This window comes from Centrocercus urophasianus, unplaced genomic scaffold (assembly GCF_019232065.1).
Source record: "Centrocercus urophasianus isolate 14NV4802_14NV808 unplaced genomic scaffold, USGS_Curo_1.0 seq_10, whole genome shotgun sequence".
Taxonomy (NCBI): domain Eukaryota; kingdom Metazoa; phylum Chordata; class Aves; order Galliformes; family Phasianidae; genus Centrocercus; species Centrocercus urophasianus.
In genome coordinates, this window is record NW_024884142.1 from 78,732,398 (window position 1) to 78,757,834 (window position 25,437).

General features: G+C 35.2%; 1 protein-coding gene across 1 annotated transcript in view; it reads left to right on the forward strand.

The window, feature by feature from the left end:
* LRPPRC (leucine rich pentatricopeptide repeat containing) overlaps positions 1-25,437 on the forward strand; it is an 87,269-nt gene that overhangs the window by 56,235 nt on the left and 5,597 nt on the right. Inside the window, exons 26-35 of the mRNA XM_042810390.1 lie at positions 3,656-3,724; positions 3,960-4,050; positions 6,218-6,360; positions 6,466-6,553; positions 11,447-11,570; positions 15,297-15,385; positions 18,981-19,185; positions 21,257-21,396; positions 21,580-21,695; positions 24,341-24,415. Of these exons, the coding sequence (XP_042666324.1) occupies positions 3,656-3,724; positions 3,960-4,050; positions 6,218-6,360; positions 6,466-6,553; positions 11,447-11,570; positions 15,297-15,385; positions 18,981-19,185; positions 21,257-21,396; positions 21,580-21,695; positions 24,341-24,415 (1,140 nt within the window). The remainder of the gene's footprint in view (positions 1-3,655; positions 3,725-3,959; positions 4,051-6,217; positions 6,361-6,465; positions 6,554-11,446; positions 11,571-15,296; positions 15,386-18,980; positions 19,186-21,256; positions 21,397-21,579; positions 21,696-24,340; positions 24,416-25,437) is intronic.

Here is a 25,437-nt window from a genome sequence, read left to right on the forward strand (position 1 = left end):
ATATTTTCCCTACAACTGTAAATTGCTTGGCTTTTTTAAGGTTAAGAAAATATTAGCCGAATAACAGTATTGTACTATCATCTGTAATAATTACAGAATGCCAATGTAAACATTCCTTGAATTCTGTCATCATCTAAAAATCCAGATAAACATTGAATAGATTCCTCACTAGCAGGTCAGTATTTCTCCAGAGAGGCTGTTTTCTTTCAGCTGTAATAAATAACTAGAAGGTAGATCAAAGAAAAATGATAACACAAAATAATTTCTGGTAATTGGAGCCCCTGTCTGAAGGTGTTCTTCTAGAGAAGAACTCAGTTTAGGACTATTGCATTTGCATGATTTTTGAATGCTTCTTTTTGAATGCAAGTGTTCTGAAGATGCTGCATAGGTTTTTTTATCCTTCTGGTTAGTTTGCCTTTCTGTGTGTGAAGGCATAGAGTCAGTGAATAAATTAGTGCAGGATTGTTTGTAGAGTATTAAAAAGGTAGAAACAGGTCATCAAAAATATGGAAAGGTTTCCATAGGAGGTGTGACTGTGATATTCTTAAACTGGAAAAGCAGCAGCAGAACAGAGGATTATTACAAGTATCACTCAGTCATCTGTGAAACAAAAGAGTATAAAGGGTAATCCCACTGTGCATTGTCTTCCAATACAAAATATGAGGGGTTTCAAATGAAGCTCATAGAAGCTAAACTGAAAACAGATAGGTGATATTTTGTGTATTTTCTGTAGACAGAAGTTCAGGCAGTCTTTTGCCAAAAGATCTTATGAGTGATTCATCTTATATTTTAGAAGCAAACAGAAAAATTAGTGGAACAGAGATCATTTACTCTGAAGTAGTAAACTGAGCTTGAATTAGCTGGAGAATGGAGGAATGCTGAGGCAAAAATATTGCCAGTTTTTCTGACACCTTATGGTCTCCCATAGTACTGAGAGAGGATGAAAAACATGATGATCCTTTTATCTGGTGCAATACTGTTGTTTCATGTTCCAAGAGTATTTATAAAGCAAATTTGGAGGATTTCTGCCTTTTATGCTGGATGAATTTCTTCAGACCCTCAGTAGTTGTTTCTTTTTTTTGTTTTTTTTTATAAAAAGACAAAAGATAATCAGAAAACTAATATTCAGGAATATATTTTTTGTCCAAAGAGTCAAGATCAGAATTTTAAAAGGAAACTGGAAGAAGTAATTAAAGTACCATGGTTTGTTTTTTTTTTTACTGTTTTTTTTTTAAATTATTTTTCCTTGCTTTATTTTTATTCTGCATCTTAGTCTGCTCTACTGTAGAAAGTCTGCTTCATGTTAAATGCAATGCTTAAAATTCCCTAAGATGGTAAGGGATAAGCTACAAATATGGACTATCAGGCAAGCCCTGGAGATTTAGTTAATCTGACCTAGATGTTCTTTTGATGATTGAGACCTGCAGTATGTGAAAACACTTCTCAATTTCAAAATGAAAAACGAGGATATCTGTTGTATAACTCAGCTGTCCTTGTAGTGACAGACACATCAATCATTTCTGAACAGGAAAGGATTTACTATAAAAAGTTTGTGGCTTTGGAGCTGTTGAGTTCATTGGCATTCAGATCAGCAATGATATTGAAAGTTGTAAGTGAATTCAGTATTTGAATTTTACCATGTTCTAAAGAGGATTAGCTGCAAATGCAAGCAACATACTTTTTTTCATTTTCAAGAGCCTGTTGTGTAAGATGTTAATTCTTGACTTAATTTTCAGCATATTTTTTGTGAAACTGCTTGCTGGATCTTTAAAAAACAACAAAAACAAGAACAAAAAGTCACTGCTGACTGTGGGATCTGTAAACATAAATATCTGTGGCAAGATCTAATTTGAAAAACCAGCAAGTACCTAGAAATAAAATAAAGTTTAATTTATACCACTTTTGAGTATCTGATTAGCCATTGTTTTTCTATAACCTGTTGGGTCAAGCACTGTTAAATACATAGACAAGACAGTCGTTTTTGAGGAGCTTGGCTAGGAGTTAGCTTCTTATTTAAAACATAAGAAACAAACAAAAAACCCAGTGCTTAAAATGATTGCATGAACTGGTCAGGATTATATGCTCTAACATATATTCTGCAGAGCATTCTGTTTCATATTTCTTCAGCAAATTTTAAGGTCTTTAAGAGAAGTTCAATATGTTGCTTCTTCAGTGGATGCTGAGTTATTTTGGGAAGTTGTAATGGTAATAATTGTGCTGTTGGAGAAGACAAGGGAAAGGAAATTATTTGTCTGTGTTAAAAAAGAAGGAAGGTTAATTGACTTCTTTAACAGTAATTGTTTCCACTGTTTTGGAACCAAGACTCTATTTGTCACAGCTCTTTGTTCAAGCTGCCTCTTAGTTTTTATGCAAAATTGCATTCGAATTTTGGAAATGGCGCTTCACATTTCAGCAGCTGAGACTTCTTATAACATTAGCAGTTATAACCCTTCAAGAGTCAAAACACATTTCTAGATAGAAAAGACATTTCCCCAAAGTTACTTTGGGTTGTATTCATTCAAATCTGGACACCTGAAATAGGAGCAGTCATCTCTTGCTGTAACAATCCTTGTGTTGAAATAAGAGGCTATAATGAAAGTAAATTCAAGTATTCTTGAAGCGGTGTCAGAGGTAAAAATGATGGATGCTTTGCCTACGGGTTTTCGTGTATCATTTTTTCTTGACACAGTGGACGTAAGTAATGGAATGCTTGTAATGCTTCATAAAGACTTTTGAATTTTCCTATGTTTATCTAAGAATTTTGCTGTTCATAGTGGACAAAATGATACATTTGTTAAGATCTGTAGTGATGAGAAGGAAGAATATGGTAGTCTGTACTAAATTAAGTTCACAAAGGATTGAATGTTCTCTGTGTGTGTGTGTGTGTGTGTGTGTGTGTGTGTGTTTTGTGGCTGATAACCTAATCAAAACAATGAAGGAATGAACAAGCAGAGGCTCTTTTAACCTGGGAAAATGAGCAGCAAAAACAATTATGGCTTATTAACTATTAAACATAATTCTTCTGTGGATGTAGAGTAAGCCTTTGCTCTGTTCTGGGGCAGGAGTTACAGTTTGTGTACCTACCGTCTTTTGCATGGTTAGTACCCTTTACCTTCATGTTTTTCTTACTCAGCATAGCAAAAGAAGTCACAGCTTGAAACACTCTTGGTTTTAGATGTTAATAGCTGCATGAAGGCAATTAATATGAGCCAGAAAAGGACACTAAATTTTGATGTTGCCATGGTCTGGTGTATGACCTTTTCATTGTGAAGACAGTTTGGAAATATTTGGTGCAATTCTTTACCATAAGTAATTAAAATTATTATGATGAGTAATAGCAATAATACTCTTAGTGTGGTGATAGAGTTTACTTAATACTTCAGTTCATCTGAAGTATATTCTGGAGCAGTTCTTTTTGTCAGTGCAGACACAGCACTGTTTAGCCAAAAGGAAAAACATCTTGAATAAAATGACTGCAATTTTTAAACCTGTCATAAATGCAGCTTAACTTGATTATTTGTGAGCTTAAACCTGTCTCTTGCAGATTTTATATATATATGTAAACTTATTATCAGTGCATGTATTATGTTTTCTTTAGCTTAGAATGTTCTGTGTGAAGTAATGTTTTTTTTCTTGTGGAAATATGATTTTGCAGACTCCTGGCTTGAGAGCCCACTCTGGAAGATTGCAGTGGTTTGCAAAAAGGTGTATTTCAGGTAATCAGGTATGTGGCTTGCTTCTTGTCTTCTTTAGAACTGTCATTGTATTTTAGGAGTAATTGTTTTGAAGTATTTTGTTAGATTTTTGGGGGGTGGAAGGACTTATGAGAGGCTGAAGAGATGAACATAATGCTATGTGTAAACACTGTTGTGTTCTTACACAGAAATATCTTAGATGAATGCATGCAGCATGTAAGTACAGATACACAGAAAAATAAATGTTCTCCTTTCTTTTTAAAGATGGAGACTTTGGAGCACTTGGTAGAATTAACTAAGAATGTATTTGAATGTGATAGAGATGAGATGTACTACTACCTGCTTCAGCTTTGTGGTAAGTTATCGTGTAACTTTTATCATGTTCCAGTATGTTTGGTTTTGTGTTTGGAGATGGGAAATAGCCTTGAATTGGAGAGGTGAGCTGTCCTCATAAGCAGCCTGCAAACAATTATGGAGGCATCTTTCAGAGGAGCAGAGATCAGGGTTCTTTTTTCTAACCTGCACAGCTTAGCACAGCAGTATTCTAGAACTTAAAGAATGAAAGATGTATGCTTTTTGTCACTTTCCTAATTTGAAAGTTTTCTCTGTTTTTTGCTTTATGAAATACTTGTTAGAAAAAAAATTGCTCATTTTCTGTATCTTTATAATCATTAAATTTCTGCAGTCTACTGTAGTTGAAGCTGCCGATGCCTTTAGTAAAGGTGTGAAGAAATGGTAAATTGTTCCCAACTACAATTCCTAGTTCCTCCAACTACAGCCAAACTCGGGCATCGTTATGGATACCAAACTCTTTTTAACTGGAATTTTGTTTGTATGTTACAGACTTGGTATAGAATGTATCTGTAGTGATTTTTCATTCCTTTTCTGTATTTTTGTTTGCTTTGGTTTTGTTACTCACTGTATCATACTGTATAATACATAGTAAAAATGTTAGAAATTTTATACCTAGCTACTTAAGTTTGATAAAACGTTTTGTGTTCTTACAATTGGATGTTGAACACAGAATCATTGGGTCATTTTAAAATAGCGTTATGAGGATTTCTATGTGTCTCAGAAAAATTAAACAACCTTATATTTTGTATTTATATTGAGCAACTTGATATCTTGGGCAGTGGGAAAGCTTGCATTTGAGCTTGATGTAATTTTAGACTGCTCTTCACATATTTTTTGGATGACTAGAACTAGCAGTATTATCATGCTAAATAAAACACTATTAGACCTCCATTTTAGTAAAGCAACAAGAGAGGCTGCTTCCTCTTTTTGTTTAACCACAAACAGAGGAGATGAGTATTTCCCCACCAAAATGGCCAGAGAATTTTTGTCATTTTTGTTTCTTTGTGTTTCCTCAACAGCCTCAGAAAGCTTCAAAACCAAACTGTAGTATTACCTACTTCTGGCTTTGCACATACTGGTTCATCCTTGAAAATCAAGTTGGCCTGAAAAGCAATATAGTCTCAACAGGAGGGAGTCTTCTTATTTCTCCTCCATCATCCTGTTCACCTCTGGCAGTGACTAAGTGTGACAGTGTGCCTGCTAGGAAGAGAATCTAAGAAGATAGAATTTATCAAAGTCTGTCACACAAAATCTTCACTATTCTTTGAAAAGACAAAACCAATTCCATCTACTCAAAGAAGTGGAAAACATTTGTGGGTTTCTGTCATCATGGAAGACAAAAACCATGTACATTCCTGCTTTCAGCCATTTTAAACTATTTATCAAACCTGCCCTATGCACAAGTACAGTAGAGAGTTGTCATTGGGCACGTTAGCCACAATTTAAGATATCTACAAGTCAGTACACCTACTATCTAGTTCAAGCTGTAGAATAAGAGAAAAAAAGGGGTTTGGATCTCATCCTTTCCCAAAGTTAGGACAAGTTTGAATTAAAATCAGGTCACGGCCTTGTCAAGTAAGGTGTTTTGTTTCTCCGGAGTTGGAGATTGAAGAATAACCTGTTCCAAGGTTTGATGTTCTGCAACTTTTTAACGGTCATCTTTCCTACAATGTTGAGCACTTCTGAGGCCTGTCAGTTAGGTAGCTGAAGGCAGCAATTAGACTCACCCTGCCATTAGCATACTCATCTGCAGATAGTACTAAACCCCCCTTTTTCAACTACCTGTCCTCAAGCCCCATGTCTGTCTATTGATGGCTGAATTTGCTGTAGTTGATAGCATCTATTTTATAGTTGTGAAGTCCAAAGCAAGCGCATGTAAAGCTGTCAAAGACACTCCATTCTCCTCCGCTTACTGCCATAATACCCTGAGCTTAAAAATATGATTGGGATAATTTAGTCCTTAAAGTCAATATTTTGGTTTATTTGTTATTGTTTGTTTGTTTCCCTCATCTAGTGTCTCCCGTGGAGTAATAGCAGTTTGGAATTTTTCGGGTTGATTATATGATGCAGACATATACATACAATGAAGTATTTTCCAAAAATGTGGCTTAAGATATGTATGTATACTTTAAATTTGCCTTTATCTGAAGACCTGAATCGTGTTTCAGATAACAACTCTGACTGGAGAAGAGCTGAAGCTGTTTGGACTAAAATTCAAGAAGAAAATGTTGTTCCTCGTGAGAAAACACTGAGATTACTGGCTGATATATTAGAGAAAAATGGTCAAGTTGTCCCGTTTGAGGTACCTAAGGTAATCAGAGTGTAACTTTGCTTGCTCACAATACTGCTGAATATATATCTTTCAGTTGATAAATGTTAACAAATAGGATTACAGTAATTTAATTTTGTATTAAAGACTAGACAAGAAGAAACGAGAAGCCCAGGATCTTCTAATATTGAAGAAAGAAAAATAAGGATGCTTTGCAAGAATAATAATGCAAAAGGTAAGACGAATCCACTGTTTCTGCCTAATCGCTGTTTCTTAGCTCTAAGATTTAGATTTTGATTAAATATTGAGCAATGGATGTTTGCTTACTTTTGTTTTGCTAGTATGTTAGAAAAGTTACCTAACAGTGTTACTTGGTAATGTTCTCCTTCAAAAGTTGAAAGAACCATATGCAAAAATATTTAGTGTCCTTTGAATTATTGACTCTAAATGTATGCTTGAAAGTCAGCCTATGCTGACGTTTTGAATTTTAAAAACATTTAAGTATTGCTAGCCTGCCATTTGTAATATTTGCTTAAACGCATTTTCAAGACTTGTGACTATAGCTATGAAAAATAGGAAACTAATTTCATACGCAGGGTCAATGATAAATACTGTTTTGCTATTTCAGGTGTTACAGTTGTTTCAGGTGTCTACTGCTTGGATGCAAGTTTTATGTTGTGAGACATGATAGTAATTCTTCTCTCTACAGATTTCTAGTAAAATAGCAGGGACGTGTTCATAGGAAGGCAATTAACCAATAGAAGCAGTTGTTCAAAGATTCTGGATTTGTTACTGCCACTGAAGTCTTGAAAGAAGACCAGATATCTAAAATAGATTTTGGAACCATATCTGATCATATAAGACATAGATTTGATAACGAAAAGCATTAGTTTTATCTAATTTAATCTCATCTATGCTATGGAGATTATCATTGCTCTAAAGACGTGATTCTCACACTGTATTGAGCTTTTGTGCAGCCTCACTCTGAACACTGCATGCAGTTCAAAGATCTACAATATAAAAAGGATGTTAAGGTCCTTGAAAGCATCCAGAGGTGGGTAACAAAGCTGGCAGAAGGGCTGGAAGGCATGTCCTCTGAGGAGAGGAGGATAACAGTCGGGTTTTCCAGACGAAGGAAAGGAAGCTAGAAGTTGGCTTCACTGCTCCCTGCAGCTCCCTGAGGAGGGGAGGCCAGGAGGAGGTTCTGGGCTCTATTCCTGAGAACCACTGGCAGGATGTGAGGGAGTGGCACTGAGCTTCACTAGGGAAGGCTCAGGCTGGACATGAGTGACACTGTTTTTGTGGGCATGATGATACACTGGAACAGGCATTGGGCTGTCTTATCAGTATTCAAGAGGCATTTGGATAATTCCCTTGGGATTATGCTTTAGCTTCAGGTTAGCCCTGATTTGGTCAGGCAGCAGGACTTGGTGATCTTTGTAGGTTCCTACCAACTGAACTATTCTATAGCTGTCTTCCTCTGAGGCTTTTATATATTAGTCTTTTTTATTTCTGTTGATGTTGCATAACTATTTTTGTTTGAAGGAACAATTTAATATGTCACTTGGCATCTTTAGCTTCTTTACAATTAGTTGTCCACATTTTTCCATAGAATTGGGAAACTTTTCCTCCTATGAAGGAAGGGAGTGCCGAAAAGCATGTGTCTTTTTGATCTGAAATGCAAAGACTATAAAGAAAAGATCAAAATCGGCACCCCCACAGCTTACTGTTCCCAAACCTCTGGGCATCTCGGTGCCATTCAACAAATAAAGTGGCCTTATTTGAGAGATCATTTCAGATCTTTTACTACAAGAAAAAAAATAGCTTTTCTGCAGAAACTTCCCTGGCTTAATAAAGCAGATTTAACTTATGCTTAGGTATTTATTTATTTGCCTTTGTATATAGAAAAGGAGGAGTCTACCTAAGTTCCTCCAGATCAGTCTGTGCTTATTGAAGTAATTGAAAGTGGTTTTTTATACATCTCATCTCAAAAACCCTGTCACAGAGTGAGAACTAGCATAACTGGGCCATTTCTACCATTGCCAAGGTGCAGAGCATCTTAATATTCTGGAAATTTTTATTTTCTTTGCATAGTCTATGATAGAAAACTTGGTCTTACTTGAAAAGAGATCAGGAAATAGAATGAAATAGGCTAAAATAATTTATTTTGCTAAATTATAAATGCTTATAAATACAGGCTGTCTGGTTTTCTTCTACTCTGGGTGTTATCAATGTGTTTTACAAGTTGGACCCACTGATTTTTAAGCTATGAGTTTTAAAGAAGAATTTGTTAATCATTCATGCAGCTACCTTCAATTGTCAGTAAAATGATCCTCCTACATTGAATCCCAGGAAGCTGATTAGAAGTGTGGATTCTGCATATTCTGTATGTGGGGAATACCAGAAATTATCAAGTGGAGAACAGAAGCAAAGTAATATAGCTTTGACTTTGGAGGAAGGGAAACCAGTTAGAAACAAAAATATGAACTGTTAATTGTTCTAATTGTTGTTGATGACATTTGATGCAGAATCTACCAATAAATTACTTCTTGCTTGTTCTTTTGCTCAAAACAGGAGAGCTAGACAGGAGCTGGTATGGAGTATTGAAAACAGGGGAAGCAGATAATTCAGAGAAAAAATGTTCTTTGTGTCTTCAACTAAATTGCCACTACTGTATATTAGTATGATACAGTTCTGATATGAATGTAATAGGACAGAATATAATTTTTTTTAGAACCTTTTGGATAGGAAAAATATTTAACTTCTATCTAGTTATGTAATTAACAAACTTAGCAGCTCTGTCATAGGGTGTTTTGAAAGTCTGCTCTCTGAAACACCTTATTTTTTCAAAATCAGATTTTGTTCTTATCCTGATTCTGCGGTATGAGAACTTGACTCCAGGGAATCGCATTACTGTGTAATATCCCAGACAGTTACAGCTGCTGAAACAAATTTGCTTGTCTTGAAAGCTGAAATTTTCTTCAAAAGTTGTCACTTTTTAGACATACTTTTTTACTTAAAATAGGTGGTATAACATAATATGGTTCTGAAACCAAGACATTTTTGTCTTGATTGCTAATATACTTCAGTAATTTTAGATGGCACCTGAAAAAGTAATAAGCTCATAATACCCAATTGGACATAAGTCTCAGTACACCAGGGTGTAGTTGAAACATGCTACTTGCTGTGTTGCAATATAGAGTTAAGAAAATTTAATATAAATAGGTTGGAATTTACAAACAAAACGAAACATTCTGGAAAAAGGAAAACAGAACTGATACCAAGATTTCATCAGTTCTTCATGAAACTAATAATTAGAAAAATATTTACAGATATTTCCATGAAGCAGATATTATACTTTGTGGACTGTGGTCATTGATACATGCTTGATATCATGTCCACTGGTGGTTGATGAACTCCATCCAAATAGTAGTAAAGAATATTCAAACATGGAATGAAATCCGTGTTCTGTTTAAAGGCGTTAGGAGTCTCCAAGCATGAAGAGGTTTTTTTTATAATCTAAAAGCAGAGTTAAAGTAGACTTTTACAAGTAGAAAGAAGAAACATTACCATTCACCTACATTTTTTCTTAACAAAAGCAGCTATTCTGCAGTTATCTCAAATAACAGAAAGCCACCGGATTTCGGTATGAACTCTCCTGTACAAATGCTGGTTTTGAGCACCTGAGCAGGCAAGAGAATTCAGCACATTGCAGTAGGCTAAGCATTAACCTCAAACTGATAAGTGAACGTGGGGGAGGATTCCCAGGCCTTTTCTATGTCATCTTGTTGTTGTTTTTATTGGTCTTTTGGTTGACAATGCAGTCGCTTTTGTAATGTCAGACATCAATCATATTATCTCTCCATCTCTCTTGTGTCTCTCTCCATATCTTTCATATACATGGGATTCACATACATGGAAGTGGACTTAATTTTTACTGTGGCATTCTTATCCATTATCTGTTCATCAATATTTAATATAGCTTAAAGTGTCCAAAGTAGATTTGGGATGGCAATATTAGCTCTATTATAAAACTCAGTGTAAGAGATTGTGTGTTGTTATTAATAATTAATTTTATACATGATTACTTCTGTGCCTGCATTTCAGAAAGTTTTTATGTATGCTTATTGGTTGAAAAAATTTGAGTAGAACAGTTTAATGTCAAGCACTTAGGCTTGAGGGAATGTTGGTTTAAAATTCCACAGCACAGTGTAGTAAGTGCCATTAGTGTGATGCTTCTTCTGACGATAAGATTCAAATGAGCAATCTTCATCTTTCCTTTCAAAGTTTAAAAAAGTATAGTTTACTACATACCTGTGAAATTTGCAGTGATAGTGTAAGTATTTCTAAAAAGTTGCTTAAAGGTAACTGTGGATTAGATTTGAATTAGCGAAGAGATTTATATTTATGTTTTATTATAGGAAAAATGCAGTCAGTTTTAGATGTAAAAGCTCACTTGCTCCTCGCACCGCTTTCTAGTGTATGCTATAGCCTAGGAAGCAGTCTTAGCTGCATGTTTATAGCTGCATAATCTTGTTTCAGAAAAATAAATGACTGAAAATGTGCTTATCATTTTTTTTTCCCCTTTTTGGTAACATCTTTTCATACACTGACAGTTATTGTGAATGCATGAAATAAAACTGTTAATCAGTCAAACAAACGCAGCGTAGTTTACTTGTTAAATATCTGTATATTTGTAAATTGTATGTTTTGTATAAATCTTGTCGTAGCCAAATAATTTGATCTCCCCATATTGGAATCACCTCCTATATTATTTGTTAAATGCTGTTGTGATCATGCACCAGATACTGTAACTGTATACCCCAGAATTAGGTGTTGCTTTAAAAATCCTGAGTCTCCCCCTTCTAGCTGACTGTGTTGGTATATAAGCGACAGCCATATATAATAAACCAGCAGTAGCAAACTTTTTGTTCTGTGGAGTTATGTGTTAGTTGATTGATATATTCAAGCACTTTTGAACTAGCTGTTACCAGCAGCTTTGCTTTCAAAGATGTAAGAGGATGAATGGATTTCTGAGGGACCTTTTTTTCAGTGAAAATATTTTTTTTTCTACAAGCAGTATCATAATAATACAATACTTCATTTGGGCTTTTTTTTTCTTTTTTAGAGGCCTACAATGTTTTTCTGAAAAGCCAAGGGAAGAGTGACTATCAGTATCGTACTTATGACACCCTCATAAAGGCGTTGTTATCTCTGGATTGTATTGAAGAAGCCATGAAAGTGAAGCACACGTAAGACACTTCTATGTTTAGAGGATTGAAATTGTTAGTTTTTGCTGATTAGAGTTTCTGGAGGTTTTGTTTGATCATTTTTTTTCCTTCAGTCTTTAAATCATTTCTGCATTGTTTTCAGCAAAGTCCGTATTTTGTCAATGGGAAAACAGGTCATGACTGGTAACTAGGAGTTATGTTATGAAATACGTTACCTTATGAGGCACTAGGGTGCTATGTATTAAGCATACTAGAGAGACAGCATGTTTTGCTGATAACACGTTTTAGCTAACAGTATCAACAAATGCACTTGGCATCAGAACTGAAAGTCTCCCCTTCTGGCAGTCTGCTGTTTCCCCTTTATAGCAAGATCCAAACAGACAAGATTCCTTCACTGAACTGCCCCTGAGCCTTCTCCTCAATCCCCATCCCTGCTGGTGCCCTTCCCTATCCAAACTCTGTGGCAGCTGGCTGCCTGCCAAATGCAAAGTGGTACATTTGACTGTTTTGCCAGTGGCTAGGAGATGACCATAAACCTTAGATCCAACTCTTACGCTTCTGAAATAAATCCAACCTGCTGTCGTGCATTATTAGATTCATCAGAATCAAATTAACCTTTAGTGAGTTGCAAGGCACACCACTTGCTTTCATGGTAGCTTGTAGTGTGTCTTCTGTTCAGATTATAGAATTCAAAATAAGTACTAATCGTCATCATATTTTATTGATATTATTTAAGAAGAATAAAAATATAGCAATTTAAGTCCCTTCGGTTTCTTCAGCTAAAACAGGAACAGTGTTTCTCATCTAGCATGTTCTCTGACTGAATACAGTGAATTAGAATGTGCCTGTAGGAATAATTTATGTGATGCATGGGACACTATGAAAATCTCAACAGTTTCTAGAGTCAACTTAGTTTATGATTTCCAGGAACAATATAGTGTAAAAAGCTGTTTGTTATTTTCATATTTTTTTTAAAATTGTCTAGACCAATGAACTATCACTGAAAATTCTGCATTCAGAAGCAAGCAACAATTCTCCAACTCAGTGTTTGTAACAAAGCTTTATATTAAGAAATGTTTGTGCTTTTTGAATATATGGCTTATATAAAGGAAGAACTTAAACTGTTTATTAAATAGTGTTCCCTGTTTCCCAATAAGGAGAATAACTGGTAAGTTGTTGGAAGTACAAAGAATGGATGCTTGGAAGTACAAAGAATGTTGAAAAAGTTTGGGTATCTGTTAAACATTTGAAAAACTTTTAATAGATACCATGAATGATTCTTCAGGAAAGAAGTTTAAACTTTTTATTGAAGATGTGTGTGTGCGCTGCTTCTCTGCTCCCTGGCTCAAACATGTTTGTGAGGAATATGCACAAAATACTGTGTATTGTAAGCATTAATTTGGAGATTGGAGGAGCAGAGAGGATGTAGTGTTTTGTTCCTGATATTGAAGATTCTGAGTTCTTGCTTTAGATAATAAGATATTTTGGTAATCCTTAAAAGGATGCAAAATGCAGGAAATAAAAATGTTAAAGACTAAAGAAGTTTGAAGTGTGTTTTTAGGGATGAAGCTTCTGAATCTCAAGATGCTTAGGAAAAAGGAAAACGCGATTTATTAAGAGATTCTGGTCAAAGCCAACCACAGTAATAACTACTGTGCTTTTCAGAGCTCTCATTTTCAATCTCGTAGCATAGAAATGCCAAATAATGACATTCTAAAAAGCCCATAACATCTCACTGTTACATCAAGACAGAAAATGCTTACTATTAGCAGTGTTTACAGTGTTTATTTGTGTATCTCTTTTTGTAATAATAAAATCATGCTTTTCTCAAGCATTTTGAAATGTCTGTTAGTTTTTAAATTATTCACTGAAATAGAGGAAGTGATTTTGTGTGCACTTGGTTTGAAATAGCAAATGTGTATGTTTCGCACACATTTCTGCATGCTTGGCAATTTTACCAACCTTATATTACAAAGAGATTATTCCTACAAAGCCTAAACGTGTGCAGTGGCCTGAAACTTGTGCAACTCCCAATATTTTCATGAGATACACAAAAGCTTTCTTCATTTGTATAAGGGAACATATTTTTCTTTTTACTCTGCTAGTAGCCAAACTTTAAATTTAAATAATGTGTAGGGAGGGTTTAAATGAGTATTAGCATAGACAACAAAATAAGTAATTCATGTATTTTAAAAGGTTAGATTATTTTAAATCTTCCTTGCTGTTAACAGCGCTGAGAAACTTTCATGAGCTAGTGGTGATGTGGTAGAAGGAAATTGCACTCTTGCTCTGCATTTGGAAATAAATAAAATACAAGCTTGTACACAGAAATCAACCCAGGAGGTTACTGATCTGTTGGTCAATCCAATCCTGGTTGCTTTGCCATTCTGGCACTGTTCTGAGGAATATTTACTGCATTTATTCAAAGTTTTAAATAGAAATTTAGGAGTATGGGAATGATGGATTACTTCTGTAATAGTAGCTAACATCTATTTAATCACACTAAAGATTGGAAGATTGGAGAAAGTAAATCCTTTGTTATGTGTAATTTACAGTCTCATGCATGAATTGTTGACTTAAGGGCTTTGACAGATGGGACAAAGGCAGAAAAAAAAAGGCGGAACTGAGCAGTGGGTGCTTAGGCAGGGATTAAGAGGATTGGTTGGGAGAGTAAGAAAATCCTGAGTCCAGTGACTGCATTTGTGAGCCTGGGAGGCTGAAAGTGACTGAGAGGATAGTCATATTGTGTACTATGTGGAGGATTTTCTTGGGATTGAGGAGAATAATTTAGCAATGACCCTGCTTACCTCCCAATCCGCTCAGCCCAAAGTTCAAGTAGGTAGGCTGCTCAGTTGTTTGCCACAAGATGATCAGTGAGGTTTATCTTGATTGCTGATATGGTAAATGACAATGCCCCCCTTTTCTGTGTAGAGATTTTGTAATCTAGAAATGAACATTTGTAAAGTTATCCTCATAGATTAAAAATGCGGCTATACGTCACTGAGGAGCAGGGAGGGAATTTTATAATGTAAGGTGAATGTGAAGACTGGTTAGTCTCTCTTGACTAATTTCCCGAGTGATAGAAAAGCTTTAGCATTGTTATTAAAGATTCTCTTTACTGCCAGTATGTGAACTGCAGTATTATCAGAGATAAAGAATTGATAAGCCAAATGCAATTTTAACACAGCTAAGGCAGCAAATGTAGTATATTCGCTTTAAAAAACCGTATACATCTAGATGACAGAAATTTGAAAATTAATCAACCAAATGATATGGTGCTAGTTCATAATATGCTTTAGTTTATGTTTAAAATATACAGTGCTGAAAATAAATGTTTCATTTTTATTGCTGAAAGAATAGTTTTACATTTTATAATTATGGTGACTATTGAAAAAAGAAGAAAAAGTATCCAGCTTAGGATACAACAGAACAATGCAGGGCATGCAGTTATTTTAGTCATCTAATATGTCAGCATTCAAGAATCTGAACCGATTGTTTAAAAAAAATCTTGTACTTTGTTTCTTTTGTTGCTCACTTCCAACTTTGTCATCTGTCAGAATGCAAAAAAAAATTATCCTTCTATAACCATTGACAGGATAACACAAAAGCTGTCTCCAGGTCGATATTTTGCAGCAATATTTTTAACATACGAACAGTAGTTTTTATAATTTCACCTTGGTGCTCAACCATTTATTATCGTATCAGAAGCATGTCAGTAATTCCTTTCTAAATGTCTGCTTCTTTTAGTGCTGAGACCCACATCAAGGGCTTCACACTGAACAGTGCTGCCAGCAGCCTCCTCATCATATCGCAAGTTAGGCGGGATTATTTGAAAGGTATGTCACAATGCTTGACCTTTACGTCACATTAATGCCTCTGCAGATTTTTCTTGTAACGCCCTTCGAATACTTGGATAAAGGAGTCCATTTAGCAAATTACCTGCTTATCAAGAGCCTTTTGTGGTAGCTGAGAGACGTAAATTACTGTACATGCATTTATAATACAGCTTGAATATGAATGTACTTGTCATTTGACCACTTAGTCCAGTTTCCATTCCATTTAACACAAGATGGGTTTTCTTAAGATGAATCACAGCTCTTCAGACATGCAAAATTTGTGCTCCAGAACGAGAGAAAGTACAGGCTTTCAAGTGCGTTAAAATTCACAGCACAAGTCATTTTGCTTTGGAAATTAACATACTTTAGAGCATCTGAAACAATTCCCAGCAGTTGTTTCTTGCATATTGTGGTGCTTGTGTGAGATACCAGATGAGTTAAATTGACTGTTAAATGTGCATGATTGTGCACTAAATGATTATAATATTGATTTAAAAACTTAATCAAATACTTTTTAATAGTTCTCAGTACCAACAGTAACAAAATAGTAAGGTTGACTTTCTTTTTAAAGTAACAATTGTGGTAGAAAAGGAAATGGTGGCTGAAGAGTGTGTGAGGGTACACAACAAGATGGTGGGTCATGTTCAAAGTTGTGTTATTTTACTTCTCAGCGCTGGTAGTTTTGCAGCCTAGAGTGTTCCGCTCTGCAGCGGAAGTAGTCCATATACATGTAATGTTGGATGTATTGAAATACTTCAGGATAAGCATTTAGATACTTCTTTCACTCTTTCCTGCAGCTGATCACCTTGTGATCCTTTCCCATTTCAGTCTGATGTCACTGCCTGGTGTCATCAACTGAAGTATTTATGGCGAACGCAATTGCTTTACTTGCTGCGTTGGCAAGTCTGATTTTTGCAGCTTTCAAATCCTTCACCTAAATCCTATGCCTCATTTTGTTATGAAGGTCACTCTTAAAGTAGTGTCTCCTGTTTATTTCCATGGAACCAACAAACAGATACAAAGGGCACAGTAACACCATTTGACGAAGCAAATTCTCAGCTACAGGGGCACAGTAACACCATTTGACGAAGCAAATTCTCAGCTACAGGGCACTCTCTTTCACTGTGAAAATGCACAGCTAATGGAGGTGACTACCAGTGATGAACAAGAGCCCGCATGCCATATTTGCAAAAACCTCCACCAGTGGAGGTGACTCACTGTCACTGTTGTATGTTCTGAAACATAGCAGCCACTGTCTCTCTGTGTTCACATTCACTGTTTGGTCTCCATAAAGTTTCAGTAAGTGTCGAAGAGTGTCAGTGGGTGCTGCTTTCAATGACACATGCTTTTTTCATGTGCATTTGTATTGCAGATACCATTTTGTCATACTGTCTCTCTGCTGCCCTCTGTAGCATGGCAATACAATGTAGCAGAATATAGGTGGGAAGGTTCTACTTCTTCTGCAACACCAACATCTGCCTCTGAGTTTTATGGCCAATGTGATAAGATATGAGGCATTGCTTTAGAAGCAGTCCTTTTATAATTTTCAGCTTTTGTCTCTCTCTGGTATAACACTAAGTTTTGCCAGTTCAAATCCTAAATATTGCTCCTCCAAATCTACTTTTCTTCAGATATCACTGATATGTCTGTTTTGAGGTCATCTTCCTTTAACTGCTTTCTTTTCAGCTAGAATCCTAGATTTTTGCCACCTCAAACCTCTCATTACTTATACTCCAGAATTGTTGCCTTTTACACAATAGAGAGTTTTTCAAGAAGTCTCTTGAATTGCATGAGCTTGCATTAGTTTATTTTCCTTTACTTTGTGCACTGAACGAGCTTTTTTTTTTTTTGTAATGTGTTGGACTGTTTAGAACTCATCCTTGTTTCTGTTTTAAAGATAATTACTTCTCTTTAAGTGAAGCCTTGAAAATGCAAGCTACCAAATGTTTTGACCATGCTGATCGTTTTCTGAGGCTCAACAATTTCAGAGCAAAGTCTTTTTGAAATCTAATATAGTGAGTTCAATTTAACCTGTATCTTGTGATGGCAGACATACCTCTCTTGAGTTTTCACTTCTGTGAAACTTGCATGCTTTATCACTTCCTCAGAGAGTTCACCATCTTTCTTTACTACATGATGTGGTACAGTTTAATAATAATATAAATTACTTAGCTCCCTGAGTATCCTCAAAATAGCTTTAATATCTTCCAGCAAGAACTCGGGTTATTTTAAGAGTCAAAATTTAAGTTATGTGGTATGGAATTTGTGGAAGTTAGAGGAAAGGTTTTTAAAAGGTAAATGGTAGACTTTCAGAAGCAGAATTAGCTGCTTTTAAGTACTGAAAAGTGAAGGCATTACATTATGAATTCAGATTAGTAATGAATGCTTAAGGAGGAAAAGTAGTGCTGCATACATGCAACTTCCAAGTCTTTCTCTGTCCTCGTTACCAAGAAGGCTGATTGTGCTACAAGCTTAAGGGAGGCCCACACTTAGTGGGAGAAGACAACATGAACTTTACATGTGTGGTGTTTTAAGTTTACTTTTAGATTTCAGTAATCTTGCCTCTGATGTTCCCCACACAAGAGAAAGAAAAAGGGAAAAAAAAAAAAAGGGTCAGAAGGGAAATGTGATGGGAAGGAAGGTTAGGCATACAGGATGTTTTTTCTTCCTCTCTTGTAAAAGGTAATATTTGGTTTCTGCAGTACCTGCATATTGAATTGGAATGTTAATGCTGTGAAGTTCAAGTGGGTGTATGTTATGTTAGAAGTGTTATCCCTTGGTATGATAATTATTATCTGTGATTAATCCTGCCTCTGCTGGTAAGGAGTAAGAGATTTTTACCAGAGGGGCATGTCACTCTGTGTCTTTGCTCATCTGTAATGTAAATTGACGTGAATTTTTTGTTGAATAAATGAGAGTGACTGCATCTGTGTTGGGCTGTGGGAATTTGTGACACACAGAAGTCTGATTTGGGGGTGTTTTTAACATAGGTGATTGCTATCATTTTATCAGTTCTGGAGGTAACAGTCCAGTTTTTAGTCTGCTTTTTGTTCTGCATGGAAGCATATCACATGTTTTTATTTACAATTGCTGATAAACACTTAAAGTTTTGTTGTACACTTAAAATATTAGATGTAAGACATTTCAATAGTGAAGTAATTTTTCAAATAATATTTTAGTTCTTAAGTATGCAATATTTTTTTAATTTCCATTAAAGAAAATACATTATAGCTTGTTTGGAGAAAAGCAAACCACGAACATTCTGACTTTGGGGTCATAAGAGAAGATGTGTGACATCACTGCTTCCCCTGAGCTGGACATTAAAATAAAACAATTAAATGTCAGCCTTACTTTAATGTTGTTTTTTTTTTTTTTTTTAATTGAGCAAATGTTGAAGTATTGTATCCTACAATGCTGTTGGAAGTTTTTTGTGTAGATGTTATAATTTTCTATCACAGTTTGGGGGCAGTGCTTCAGCACAAGAATTCTTTTCTATACAAGTTTCTAAAAAAGTAAGAATAATGATACCAGTAGCATAATTACCTTCTGAACTAAGATGTGAATTTAATCTCTTTTATGTCTTCACGTTCATTAGATGCCGTTGCTGCTTTCCAAGGAATGCTTGACAGTGGCTTGTTGCCTTCTAGACCAGCAGTTGTTGCGCTTACTCAGGCTTTAGCAATGAAAGGAGATCTGAGGAACTTAAAAGCACTTGAAAACATGGTGGAAAGCATCACAAAATCGATTGGTTTATCTCCCTCCCTAATTTCTAATGCTATTGCACTGGCTCACACACAGAAGTAAGTGTTTCTAGGACTTCCCCTGGAATATAATCACTAATATTCAATTTCATTTTTTTCCATTTGTACTATCCTAGATGTTAAAAATCCAGGCTGAGTACTGTGCTGTTGAATTTTGTTCTGATCTTATTTTACAAACACATTTGGGATTTGGAAATCATTTAATGTGGTATAGGGAATGGCTGTGAGATGTTTGGGAGATCATAAGGTCATCTTTGGTGTAGTTAGCTTTGATACTTAGCACTTCACATGATGTGTTCTACTTGGTGTTTGCTGACAATCTCTATGAAATCTGCATGTCAAATAGAGTTATTTCATCCATATGTACAAAAAATCTGGAACTTTGCATATGCAGAGTATGCACATTACATTAGACCAGAAACAAAAGCTGTAACCTGTTCCAGTAACTGAAATAATAAAATATGATTGTGTTTAACCTCAAAATGGGACAGCTTAGTTCTGTTTCTATGGGATAGTTTTACACTTTTTTTCAATATTGAATAATTGAGGAATAATTATCTCCTATGCTGTTCTAGGCTACAATTTCCATCAAGTCAATTATCCCCAGACTTGGATTATTCTTTCATTTGAATGTTTAATTCAGTATTATTCTATCTAGCATTTTTATTTTAGTGGATACGATGATACCCTACTGAGTTTATCCTTCCCCTAAAATTGCATGAGAGAAGCATTTTTATGGAAAGTGAGTACTATGAACTTTTTCAGATAAGGAAGCCTATGTATCCTCCTTTTTTATTTCAAACCAGTTTCATTGGAAAAAGCTCCTCTGTCTAATAGCTAAATAACTGTGTAGTGTGTAAGAGATACCTCATTGCCTTGGGCATGCCAGACCAGAGAGTATACTTACTGTAGTGTCTGGAAAAGCAAGATGATATAAATTGAAGGAGAACTCTGCCAGCTGGTCCCAGTAGTAAGCTCACTGTTTTCAGCCACTGGAAAACCATAAGGAACTTGAATTCTGAAAATACTTAGATCCAAGTGGTTGTTGGACACAATAGGACTGAACTGATTTTTTCCAAAGTTAAAACAATCCAGAGAGGAGAGGTAGTTCAGGGCTGGTCTCCAAAGCTGCATATTCTTTTTATATTCCCATGTCACGCAAGGCTTGCAAAGTCATGACTTGTTCATAACCTCCATCAGATTGGCTACAGAAGTAGGTAAGTAAATCACTATATGCAGATACAGTTTAAGCAGCATCAACTTTTCTTCTCCCACACCAAATCTAGCTTAACTGTATGAAAACATTTAGCAGAGGCATAAATAACAAGCACCTTACATATTGTCATGTATCTTGCAAGCTGCGCCTCGCAAACTATGAAAAGCTGCAAAGTTCTTACAAGTACTTTTAAGTTTGCGTATCTGATGTCATTTTCAAAGCATTTTCCATAGATTTCTGCTTCACCTAAAAGTATTTATTATGCTCTGATTTCTTTTCTAAATTAAATTTGTTTTTAGAGTGGACTGATAGAAATATTGTCATATGAACTTTTAAAAATGCTGGAAGTATAGCTTTCACTTAAATGAATACTTCCTACAGTATTTAATTAGCATTCTCCATACTGTGCTTAAAGATGAAAGCATTTAGGCAAAGGTAATGGCCAGATGGTATTTAGTATCAGTTTTTGCATCCAAAAAAGGCATAAATGGGAAGAGCTGCCTAAATAATTAATTGAATAGCATAAAGAAATACGTACATTGTCTTTATTAATTATTCAGATGCTGTTAACGTTTTGATTTTTTATCTTCTGGCTTTACAGAACACTTCTATAAAGCAGCTAAGTAGAATTCTTTTTTGTTGAGTTAGGGAAGAAAATTACTTAGGTGTTCTTAAAGGTCAAAGGTAATTCAAAAATTTGACTTACAGGATAATTTATCTATTCAGTCATAAATGGCTTCACTTTCACAATATCTGAAAGAAGTTGTAGGTAATCAACCATTCCTGGGAAGTATAGCATTAATGGAAAAAAAAAAAAATTAAATATAATTGCTTCTATAGCTTTAGAAATCTTGATTTCAGAAATCAAGCCAGTTTAATATTTTTTTTTCCTAGCAATGACCTTGATGCTGCAGTGGAATACCTTGAGCCTCTGCTTATCTCTGGTGCACAGAATCCTGATCAACCTGTCAAAAATATTTCCTTTTTGTTACGAAAGGTGTCTGAGACAGGATTAGAGCCAGCTTTGGAAAAATGTAAGTTAATTGCAGTTGTATTTAAATATTCTGACTAGACAGAGATGCTACAGAAGAGCTATTACATGTAAAATCTGCTCCGTCAGCGTAAATCACGCCACTAAAGTTTACAAAAGTGTCTTTTCAATCAAAGAGTTTCCTTATTTCCTTTCTGTTTTCCGCATATTTTCTATCATTTTGTAGTTGGCGTGATGGCAGAACGACTAGCCAATCAGTTTGGAATTTACAGACCTGTCACAGATCTTTTCCTTCAATATGTCAGTGCAGACAGAGTGGATGATGCCAGATCTCTACTACAGGTAATGACATAACAAGAGGTACAGAATGCATAGTGCTCTTCAAGGATAAACAGAGGAATTATGAAAAAAGAGATGTGTAGCATGGGCAAATGCTGTAGTATGCTTTTGAATTACAGCATGAATAACACAGTTAAATGATTCTGAACCGTGAGATAGTCTAGTACTAGTAGAAGCATGAGGTGCTGAAGTCAGAAAGCTTTTTGTCTTCTAACAACTTGAAGGAAATGAAGGCGGGTATATTGCATGAAATTCCACCCAAAAGAAATATTTTTTTCTTAAGTCTTCTGTTTAATAGCGCTGCTTCTTGCTAACCATTTCCTTACTATTGATCACATAATTTCTTAAATACTGTAAACCCAGTACATCTCTTGTAGCTATGCAGTTCACACAGTAGAAGTGGGCAGTGTTTACTTTTTGTCGCCTTGATTTTTTGTGTTTTTATAACATTGTATACACAAGCTGTATTTAAGATTTATTAAGAGCTCAATGACTTTCTGTTCACTTGAGTGTCGCACATGCACTGAAAGAAAAATGCTGATTTCTGGGAGACAGTCTCAGCTCTGTTTAGTGGCTGTCAGGGAACGACAACCGTGTTCATATTGTTTTGGCAAAGCTGGACAGAGCCAAGATGGAGGCAGAATGAGCACTGGTTGCTGAGCACTGACTGAGCACTGACTTCAGCCAGCCAGCCTCTTCCCAGCAGTCCAACAGCCACATGGTGCTGTTGTCTACTTGGGGTGCCTCAAACAGGGGCCTGCTACCAGCTCTTGGTGGTAAATAATATTTGCTCACCAGCTGAGGAGTATTTTAAGCTGTTACAGAAACACTTTTGCTTCTTGCAACGAGTGCTTTATGATTTTCCAGGACTTTTTTTTTTTTTTTTTTTTTTTTTTTTCTTTTAAAGGAAGAACACATGCTGACAACTGTGTTCAGTGTGATTTCTGCTACAGAATGAGATTATTGTATGAGATGTAGTATTTGTATATTGTCCTGTCTGGAATATTAGTGTTTCATTATTACTATTGTTTTGCCCAACTAGCTGTCTGAGTAGGAATTTAAAGGGAGAAAATTTATTCCTGCATTTCTGAAGATAGGTTTTCATATTTTTAAGTAGAAGCTACTTATCTTCCAAAAAAAAAAAAAAAAAAGGCAAACTGAATTATTTCTAATGATTTCTTTAAGTTTCCTAAAAGTTTTATTACAACAGCAGTATCCAACTGTTGGAATTAGGTTCAGAGCCCTGCAGTGTGCTAGAAATAACATGCTGTTTGCTGTATCTCAGATAAGAGTTTTACAAATTCTTCATGTTACATGAGCGATCATAGATAAGTTTGTGTTGAAACCTTCATGTATGACATAATTTTACATATGCTATGGAGATAACTCAAGTTGTGTTAAAAATCCTTCACTGTTATTCTGGATCAAGTATTGACTAATAGGAAACCAGAAGATAGTAATAATCACTGAGCACTGTTTGTTGTTCTTTTGGAACATGGAAAGTAGACCGCAATCTTAAAAAAACAAAACAAAACAAAAAACCCCCACACCTTTCTGGGACTGTTTCTTTCCTGCCAGAGCTCTTATTCAGTAGAGAGTGTTGCAAGCTTTTCTGTAAATGCTTTGCCTCTTTATGACTACAAAGCAAATTTTTGTCAGAGCATTAGCAGTATGCAGATGCCAACGTTTTTGTTTCAGACTCTGATGGAATGAAGCTTCAACTTTTCACCTGCACCTTAAAGAGCTTGTTAAACAGCACTGAGTATATGGTTCATTCATTATGGAATAAAGCAAAATTTCTGGTTTGAAGATGTCTAACCTACTGAGAGTAGAAATTCTTTTAACGTGTATCAACATGTATTTTCACATGCACGATACCTTTCTTCCTGGGCATTTGAATACTTATGCTTTACATCTTATAAGTAGTGCTGTGCACTGTAGGAATTTTAAGACTGGCACCTCTGAGGAGCATAAGCTAAAGTATTGTCCTGTATATGTGTTGTTTTGCCCTCATTTCTCAAGTAAAATTTTTGATTTATCTGTTCTATCTCAAACTTTTTTTTTTGAAGTTCAGCTTCTCCCTCTCTCCCTCAAACACTGTCTATTGCAGTGAAAGCCTTTTATAAAATAGAGAGATTGAAATCAGTCCTTTGTATGCTTAAGTGTAGGTAATTATACTTTAAAGAGAACTTGCTTTGTACGTTTTAATTTTTATAAAGAAACGAGCAGTTATCTCCCTGACACCTTATTAAATGTATAATTAACCTTATGATCCCTAGCTCACTTGTGAGTGCTTGGCAGTATAATTGGAGAGGAATAGTGTTTCTCTTTTTCATTCTTTTGCAGTCCTAAACCTCGTTTTTGTGGTACGTTGAAGTATTAGTTTAATTCTTTCCCCTTTTGTTTCAAACAAACTTTATACCTACGATTTTAAAAGCAACGTTTACCAAAACTGTGCATGAAATGAACTTGTTTCTTCTATGCAGTGTTTTTTCTTTATTTAATTGTCATTTATTTACTTTGTAAATAGGTAATGTGTATTAAAATATAATTTTAAACATTTGCATTTGGAAATGCTCAAGTTTTGTCATTTATTTTAATCACTAACCTACTCATGGCAGCTACATTAACTATTTCTTTTTCTTTAGAGGCATGGTGGATTAGTTGAGGAGAAGAGAGCTTTTGTGAATTATATGATGAAATCAGCATCTAAGCCTGGACAGGTATAATATTTTTTCATGTTTATCATTGTGTAGGTAGCATATACACATGTAGTTCATACTTCTTAATAAACTTTTGTGGAAATATTTTGGATCTTGAGCTTCACAGTTAACTGTTTTATGAAGTTTCTCAAGATTAGGGAAAAAATGTTAATTTGCAGAGCCAGGCATGTTTAAAAGAATGGTTTATTCTATGAAGCATGATGAAAAGGAGAATATAATTAATATTTTTCTGTTGATTCAGAAGTTTTATGCTTTTTTGATGTCGTACTTTATATACTACAAATTTCATGCTTTTATTTTCTTATTGTGCTACACAGTTCTGTATTGCAACCTGAATATACTTATTTTGTTGACTGCATTATACGAATACAAATGCAAGTTAGTCTTAGCCCCTTTTTAATGATTAAATGCTTCTGTGTTTGCACTGAAAGACTCGTTTCACATTACTTGTTCTAATGGTTTGTACACATATCTATTCTGAGCATCTGTTTGGATTCCTGGCTTTGTGCTCATTCCTTGTAATTTCGGATAGGCTATGTGCCTTCCCTATTGCTGTCCCTTCTCTCCATGTACATTCTCCTTCAAAGTAATACAAAAAAAGGAAACCAGAAAACAATAGACCAGCCACACCTTGATTTCTTCCATAGGAGAGTAGTATCAGGAGGCAGTTAATACAAAAACAAGAATAATTCTCAGATAAGGGAAAATACGTATTTCTATTTTGTGGAAGTTGCTATTAAAGATTCAGTTACAGATTAAAAATTCTATTGTAAAAATGATGGCAGTTGAGTACAATCTTTTGGTGTCCATGAAAGAAATCAGAAATTTTGGAATTTTCTACCTTATGGCCTGGAATTTGTATACCAAAGAGAAGTTTCTAGTATGTGATAAAGATGTCTCTTCTGTATACTTTTTTTAAAAAAAGAAGATTGAGTGTTTGAAATTGGAGTCAGAGGTTGAGGGAGGGAGGCTCCAATTTTAAGCACATTAGTCAACGATCTGAGTACTTTTAAGCACTGATC